This window comes from Lepidothrix coronata, unplaced genomic scaffold (assembly GCF_001604755.1).
Source record: "Lepidothrix coronata isolate B3197 unplaced genomic scaffold, Lepidothrix_coronata-1.0 Scaffold368, whole genome shotgun sequence".
NCBI classification, from domain to species: Eukaryota; Metazoa; Chordata; class Aves; order Passeriformes; family Pipridae; genus Lepidothrix; species Lepidothrix coronata.
Window position 1 is genome coordinate 192,178 of NW_016690548.1, and position 8,686 is coordinate 200,863.

The window sequence follows — 8,686 nt, forward strand, 5'->3', positions numbered from 1 at the left end:
CATCTGAATAGGATGGATTTGATCTTCCAACTGCATATTAGGCCACAGCTTCTTAAAGTTACAAATTAACAATATGCAGTTGGGACTGAGAGAACCACTTGATGAATGATTAGAAGTGATATTAGAAATATGGAAAAAGAAAAACAGAATCTAGGCATCTGCAAACATCCACTGTAACCAGGAACAGGGATGGGGCTCAGCACCTGTCCACACGCTGCAGGCATCACAATGTCAAGCATGCACACCTGGATTATGTTGAGAAAATACTCCTTGGCCTTTGTCCAGGTTGGCTCCATTAACCTGATACTGCACTCAAGCTAATAAGCCTTGCTGGGTCTGGCTCATAGATGGCCTCCTCAAAATGCAAACAGAGGAACTGAGGCCTGCCTGCAGCTATTTGCACAGACCTGGACTTTAATAACCTGAACTCAAGTCTTTGAGATTCACGTCTTTTGAACTCATTTTTAAATTATATTCTCAGCTCAGCTGAATATGACAAGGAATGTGAATGGGGAACAAAAATTGATTCTACAATTCTATGAACAGCAGCAGGTTTGCTGCTTATAGCAAACAGGGAAAGCATGGGCATACATGGGCCACTGCTCTGGATCCCTCAGAAACATCCCTGGAAAGCAACTCTGCAGAGAAGGTAACTGACCCTAAGCCATCAATGCACCCTCATGGCAAAGGCCAGCAGCATCCTGGGCTGCATATCAGGAGGAACCTGATCCTTCCTCTCTCCTGAGCACTGGTGAGGTCATGTCTGGAGTACTGTGTGCAGTCCTGGGCCCCCCAGAACAAAAGAGGGGGGAACCTGTTGGAGAAAATTCAGTGAAGGACAACAAATAAAAGGCTCATGGAGGATCTTATCACAGAACCCCAGAATGGGTGAAGTTAGGAGGTCATCTGGTCCAAGCTCCCTGCTCAAAGGGGCTGCCCAGAGCCAGCTGCCCAAGACCATTGTGCTGGCAGCTTCTGAACATCTCCAAGGACAAAGGCTCCACAGCAGAGGCTCCCTGGACAACCTGTGCCAGAGCTCAGTGACCCACACAGTGAAAAAGCATCTCCTGACAATCGGGGAACATCCTGTGTCTCAGCTCACGCTCTCTCATCCTGACACCACACACCACTGTAAAGAGCTTGGCTCAGCCTTCTTCAAACCCTTCCTGAGAACAAATCCAGCAGGAACAAGCATAGCACAGCTTTAAATTCTGTCCCAAAGCCAACAGTCTGCACACAGGGTGGTGGCTGTCCTATGCATTAGCCTCAAGGACTCGTGGCAGGAATATCCTGGTGTTATATAATGCTGGCCAGTTTCCCCACAAACACAAGTAGACAAACACAGAAAGACAGAGGTTAGTCAGAGTTCCACTGCCTCGCCCCAATAAAGCAAACAGTGCAGCTCTCAGAGACAAGTCTGGGGCTCTCCCAGGCTCTCACTGGGGTGTGGATTCCCATCCCTGCAGTGAACAGCAGAGCACAGGGACCCCCACTATGCTCAAGATGTGAGCCAGGATCCTCTGCATTCTCGCTGTAATTGAAAATAACCTTTTGCTCACCATTCCTATGACTAATGAACTTTCCCTGGGGCGACTTTACTTTGAACACTGGGACTACCAGCAGTGATCTGGAAGAGGCTCCTTTCCTCTGAAATACTGCCCCAAACAGCCTCAGCCCACTGGAAGTGTCAGCACAGCCCACAGTAAGCTGGGCAGAAATCAAGCCTTTCTATCCCCAGGTACCAGCAACAGCAGGGAAAGACTTGAAGTGTTTTTCCCTAATTTATTCTATTCTAAGGTTATTACACGTAAATGAAGTTAATTCCTTTTTCTGAACAAATCAAACAGGCATTGAAGGCAGTGCTGCTGTACACAAGCCTTGGACCAAACGTCTCACACTGTGCACAGGGGCTCCGACAGAGCCCAGGACCGGCGGGGAGCTCTGGAGCGCCGTGCGTGCCCCGGGAGTGGCGGCTCCTGCCCCGCGTGGGGCGGGCAGCGCCGAGGGGCCCCGGCAGCCCCGCAGACGTACCGGACAACGCCTCCGGCGAGGCGGGAACCTGCCCCGGCCGGGCTGCGCTCCCGGTACCGGCGGGCACCGCCGGCGGTGTCCCAGCGGCGGGAGGCCGGGCCGGCCCGCAAAGCCCGGAGGGAGAGGACAGGACAGGCCCGGCCCGCTGCTCTTCACGGCCCGGGCCCCAGGGAGCTGCGGACCCGCCCCGGCCCCGCAAGGCCACGAAGGAGCGCGGCCCGAGAACGCCGCCGAGAGCCGGGCGGTAGAGCCCGCGGGCCGTACACGGCGGGGGGACGGCACCGAAGGGAGGCACTGACCTGCCGCACGGCGGAGAGGCACCGCCGAGAGACAGCTCGGAGCCGCCACCGGCTCCGCCGCCGCCACTCCGCTCCCGCCGCCACCTCAGCACCGGAACACGCCGCCGCTTCCGCCCCGGAGGGACAGTGACCAATCACCTGCGGAACTTGAAAGATGGACATGACCGCCAGCCAATCGCGACGGAGCAGCAGCAGCGATGCCATCGTTGTCCTGCAACATGGCACAAAGTCACCAATCCGAGGAGGCCTTGGGGCCCCGCCCAATAGCAAAGCAGCGGCCAATCAGCCGCGGGTTCCGGTCGGGGGCGGGGCCGGTCGGGGGCGGGGCCCGGCAGACTCGGGGCCTGCCCGTTCGGTGCTGGGAGCGCCCGAGGCGGGGCCCAGTCACGGACTGGTTTGGGCGGAACAGACCTTAAAGGATCATCCAGTCCCACCCCCTGCCGTTGGCGGGGACGTGTCCCACTCCACTAGGTAGCTCCAAGCCTCGTGCAGCCTGGCCTTGGGCACTTGTGAATGTACCCAGTGCAAAGCTGCCCTCGTGCACAGTTGTCCCTTGTAGGGCATTACAGCCCTTGGCAGAAAAAGACTTTTGTCTTTCTTCTAAGCTCCCTCTCCGTACGGAAAGGCTGCAGTAAGTCTCCGTGGAGCCTTCTCCAGGTGAACCCCCCCAGCTCTCCCAGCCTGGCTCCAGAGCAGAGGGGCTCCAGCCCTTGGAGCAGCTCCGGGGCCTCCTCTGGACTCTCTCCAGCAGCTCCACGTCCTCCCTGTGCTGTTGTTCCCCAGGGCTGGAGGCAACTCTGCAGGGGAGGTCTCACAAGAGCAGAGCAGAGGGACAGAATCCCCCCTCCCCTGCTGCCCACACTGGTGGGGATGTGCACACTGCCAGCTCCTGTCCAGTTTTTTGTTTTCTTTGAGTCATTCTCTTCAGAACTCTCCATCCATTCATCTCCTGGTCTGCACTGGTCCCAGAGGGTGCCCCCAGCCAGGTGTAAGGCAAGAGTTCATGAAGCCTGAGCAGCCCAGTTCCCTCTCCTCTGACCATCCCCATCACGTGTTGGTGTGTGCATTTGGGTGCACCCGTATTCCTGCTTCTGGAATGGCCACAGGCTCTGTTCTGAGTTCACAAGGCCTCAGGACAAGGCTTGACAGGCATGTCTGAATTTTTCACACCCTTCCTGCAGCTTTGTTCACTTGGTTCAGCTGTGAGAGCAATTCCTCTAATGTCAAAATAAACTATGGCTCGTTTATTTTGCTTATTTATCTCTGTGTGGTACAACCGTGGTCCTAGATAGCTAGTCATAACAAGCAGTTATTCTAGGTAGAATGAGATATTTCCAACTCTAACACGTGCATACATGAGTCTAAGTGGAAGGAAAGAGAAGAAAGGGAAAAAAGACAAAAAGAAGAGAGGATGAGGAAACCATTAAAAAGAACATCACATTCCTCCAGTGAAGGACTCTGGATGCTAACAACTTGCCATGACATTCCCATCCCCCCTGCAAGCATCCGAGGGAACCACAGATCTTAATACCCAGAGGAGCAGCAGGCAGGTGAGTGTAACACCAGAAAAAGCACAGAAACAAGGCAGGTGTGTTGCAATTTTAATTTGATTATTGCTACTAGTGCAACTTTTTTCTTGTATATAAGTACTTGGCCTACATTATTTTTCTTTGCTTACTGTAATTAATAATGACTCATGAACTAGACTGTTAAAATTTCTAGTACACTAAAAATAAATTTGGGCTTTAAGTGTATACTTAAAGTAGTGTGGTTGATACTCTAGAGGGAAGGGATGGGGCACCCAGAAGGACCTGGACAGGGTAGAGAGAAGGTCTCGTGCCAACCTCATGAAGTTCAACAAGGCCAAGTGCAAGGTCCTGCACCTGGACTGGGGCAATCCCAAACACAGGTACAGGCTGGGTGACGAGTGGATCGAAAGCAGTCCTCTCCAGTGGAGAAGGACTTGGGGGTCTTGGTGAATGCAGAACTGAATATGGACCAGCAAAGTGTGCTCACAGCCCAGGGAGCCCACTGTATCCTGGGCTCCATCAAAAGAAACATGGCAGCAGGTCAAGGGAGGGGATTCTCCCCCCTCTACTACTTGACTCTACCTGCTTCAGTGGAAGGTGCCCCTGCCCATGGCAGGGAGTGGAATCAGACGACCTTTAATGTCTCTTGCAACCCAGACCATTCTGTGATTCTGTGAAGATCTGTCAGTGGCAAATACACACAGTAGGTGGGCTTAGACATCCAGCCTACCCAGCAGCTGGCTCTCGATGCCTGGTCTCTCCAGCTGCTGGCACATGGACATGCCAGACACTCAAGGCACACATCCCCACCTCAGTCACTGATACATGTTCCCTTGCACACACCAACATACCAACAGACACGTGCACTGTGGGTCCCTCCAGAGGCCCACAGCGTGCAGCTCTCTGTCTCCTGCACAAACACACAGACAAGTGGATCTCCCTCAACCCCACACCTTCAGTCTCTCCAGCTGTTGGGCTGGACCCCTGGTCCTTCCAATAGTCAGCTACTCCAGTGGTCTCACTAACAAAGACATACACGCACCTGATTCCCAAAACACTTAATCTACGGGCTGGCTAGTCTGGCTTGATGTCACTGGTGATCATAGACTGACACAGTCTCACTCAATCCAGTTGTGGGCACTCAGATCCCCATGCACACATATGTCCAGAGCACAGCGCTGTGCAGACAGAAGAAAAGAGGTAGAAATGTTAGAAGACAGGAAAGACTGTGCTGATCCGGCACAGGGTATGGCTAGACATTCGTACTGACCAACACCATTCTACATACAACAAACCTCTTGTATCCCCTTTCCCTCCATTTTCCCGTGCTTGTTCATCACCAAACTGCCTAGACCCATCCCTTTTCCCACCTTTCCTTCCTCCCCTAAACATCCCATTGTGAGTCTTGTGCAATAAATCCACAGATGCTCTTCCCCTGCACCATGTTTTCCATGCCCCAGGCAGTACCCACTTGGTCTGTAAGGTATTCTGACAACTTCTGTTCACTCACCATGATGGTGTCATCTCTAGGCCCATGGGGCTGATGGCTCCCCTGTGACAGACTTAGAAGGAGCTGGGACAGGGCCTTCATTTCTCCTACGGGGTTATTTGGTCCCCAGCCTGTGGTTGTCTCTGTTCCTACTGCTTTGTGCAGATGAACCTTGGGTTGACTGCAGGTCTGTGGTGATTCTGGGATTAGCCAGGTTAGGGCATTACTAGGATTCCCCCACCTGCCACTTTGTTCCTCTGTGCCACTTTGTGTGCGTGGAGGTGAGGTTTTCCCCACATAGCCTCACTCTTGTACTGGGCCACTTCTGTAACACCTTCTGGTCCTACTCACCCAGTTATTCAACATGTCTGTTTGAGAAAACACACTATCAAATCCAGTTAGAGGAGTAGATCCTTACTTAACCTCACATCCCACGTCTCATAGCCATTTCCTCTTATCTTCATGTATAATTATATCAAGGTTAAAAACAGGGTAGTCTACCAAACCAGTATAGCTCCCGATGCCAGTGTCTGATTAACCTTCTCACCCTTTCTGGTTTAGCTCCTGAAATAGCAGTGATTTACTAGATTATCTTGCATCCATTCTAAGAAGACTGTTTGTATCATTGAAACTTTCTGATTTGTAGACCAGCCTCTAAGAGGATTAATGTTTATAATTGGCTTGCAGAAAGTTAGATCCCTCCCATAACTGTTGAACGTGGACAGGAGCAGACAGGCAGTGCTGTGAGAGCCACGGGAGGAAGAGGATCACTCCCATAGCATCATTCTTCTGACCACAGACACTCATGGGAAACAACAGCAGCTCCACAGTGGATGACCTACAGGCTGTGGAGATCCACCACTGGTACAAGAAGTTCATGACGGAGTGTCCTTCTGGACAGCTGACAGAGCATGAATTTAAGCAGTTCTTTGGGCTTCGAGGGCTCGATCCGGAGGCCAATAGGTACATTGAGCAGATGTTCCGCACATTTGATATGAACAAGGTGAGTTCTCCAGCAAGGAATTAACTGTCTCGTGCTGCTTGAAAGTGAACCAACTCCTGCACTTTTAGAGTCCTCACTTCTCTCTCAGAAACACTGGTGTGGAGAGCTGCTGAGGGATGCTAATTAAAGTAGCTAAATGCAAGGAGTAAATGAATGTGCGTAGATAATGACATAGATAACATAACCATAGGTAATACCTGATTACTACTTACCTTTTGCAAGTTCATCTTTGAATTTTGAGAATTTCTTATTGCGTATTATTTGACTTGGCCTTGTTTGACTATCAAAGTGCTAATTTCATTATACTTTTTCTTACATGTTCTTATTATTCAAAAACATATCTGTATGAGATTGTAGAGACCACAGGAGTCAGACAGAATAGAAGTCATTATAGCATTGACAGAGGAATAATTTCCGGGCATTTGGCAGCCAAACGAGCAGTGCATGGGCAGACAACCTCTGTGGCTCTCCTGGGTGCCAGCTGTGCTGTGTGGAACAGGAGCGAGGGTGGGTAGTGTTCCTCTCTGTGATAGGTGACCACTGGTAACAAGCAGTAGCCCCCATAATTCCTTTAAGCATGCAATGGCCCTCACTTTTGCATGCTTTTTATCTGTATATACCTCAGCCTATGCTTGCAGGCCTGTAATCTCAACAACAAAGAAATCTGTCTTTGGGAAAATTCAACTTTGCTCTCTGCTCCACGGTTCTGGAATGGAGTCAAGGAGGATCCAGTCACGAGGCATGTGAACCAGGTGGGAAATCACGGGATCAGTCCTGAAGAAGGAAAGCCCAGGCACGGAGCAAAGAATGTTAGTTTGGACATGTGAGACAGCATAAGGAGTTAAGGAATGCTAAGGAATATTACAAAATTAAAGAGAGGAGCAGCCAGGCTCCATTAGGATAGCTGAGGTCTTGTAGTGAGCATAATGACTGGAAATGACTACAGATCTCAAAGAATATCCTTTCTCATCCCAAAGTCCTCTGTGCCCAGGATAGTGATTGTGATAAGAAGCAGTTTCATAAACAAAAGTAAAATCTTTACAGATTTTGCACAAGTCTTTCTTTCACTTTACCTCTCTTATTTCTTTAAATCTTTAAGGACTTTAAAATTTGTTCAAGGATTGTTGTGCATTCCAGAGTTCTCCTGTGGTAAACAATGTTTTAAGAAGACTCTTGGTCAGAAAAGATAAAAAGCTATCATCTAAATAAAGTGATAGTGATCTCAAGAGGAATGAAGAAAGAGCATGGCAGCTAGTGGGGATGGACCTACATCAGTCAGTTAACCTTAGTCTGTTATTAGTAATTTAATCTAAGCTCCTTTAGCTTCTTTTATGAACAAGAGCACCCAGAGGAAGAACCAGCCTGTAGTAATACAGACATGATGGATGGAATCATCTGCCCTCTGGACCTTCAGATTCTGAGAACTGTGCTGAAGACAAAGAGGATAAATTTTCAATAGACTGATTTTATAAATTGCAACCATAGAATTGTAGAACAGTTTGGGTTGGAAGGGACCTTAAAGATCATCTCATTCCAATCTCCCTGCCATGGGCAGGGACATTTTCCACTAAAGCAGGTTGTTCCAAGCCCCATCCAATCTGGCCTTGGACACTTCCAGGGATGGGGCAGCTATAGCTTCTCTGGGCAACCTGTGCCAGGGCCTCCCCCCTCACTGAGTAACAACTCTTTCCCAAAATGTATTCCAAATCTCCCCTCTGTTAGATTAAAAACATTTCTTCTTGTCCTATCATGACCTGCTCATGCAAAAAGCCATTCTTCCCCTTTATTAAACCCCCTTAGGCACCAGAAGGGGCACTGAGATCTCCCTGGAGCTTTCTCCAGGCTGAAGAACGAATGTGAACAGCCCAGCAGACTGACAGACAGAGCAGGGACTTTCCCAGCCCATGGGTGCACTGAGCAGGGCTGAAAACACAGTTAATGAGGAACACAGAAACTTTATTTCAACACCTCGGTCACGTCAGCACCGGTGTGGGTGCAGCGGAGCAGCGTGGGCAGGACAGAGCAGCCTCTGGCCCCAAGGCTACCTTTGGCCCAGCAGGAAATGGCCATGGCCCACTGTAGCCCTGGATCCCGCTCATCCCGCTGCTTAAGCCTTTTTGTCCTTCAGGAAACGCAGGAAGTCCTGCAGCAGGTTCAGGAATTGCACCAGGAGGAGGAGTGGGAATGCCGTGGGCATTAATGAGGCCGAGGAGGTCGGTGCTGGTCTCTGGCTGTGCTTGGGGATCAAGCTGATGTCTGGCTCTGGCGCTGGCCTCAGATACTGCTCAGGGGTCAGGCTGATGTCTGGCTCTGTCACTGGCCTCAGATACTGCTC

The 8,686-nt window shown here is 50.5% G+C and overlaps 2 protein-coding genes across 2 annotated transcripts in view; one reads left to right on the forward strand and one right to left on the reverse strand.

The window, feature by feature from the left end:
- GOLGB1 (golgin B1) overlaps window positions 1-2,414 on the reverse strand; it is a 37,622-nt gene extending 35,208 nt beyond the window's left edge. The window contains exon 1 of the mRNA XM_017838906.1: window positions 2,331-2,414. The gene's annotated coding sequence lies outside the window, so the exon portion shown is untranslated. The remainder of the gene's footprint in view (window positions 1-2,330) is intronic.
- Window positions 2,415-6,153: 3,739 nt separating this feature from the next.
- LOC108509468 (guanylyl cyclase-activating protein 1-like) overlaps window positions 6,154-8,686 on the forward strand; it is a 10,999-nt gene continuing 8,466 nt past the window's right edge. Inside the window, exon 1 of the mRNA XM_017838910.1 lies at window positions 6,154-6,351. Within this exon, the coding sequence (XP_017694399.1) occupies window positions 6,154-6,351 (198 nt within the window). The remainder of the gene's footprint in view (window positions 6,352-8,686) is intronic.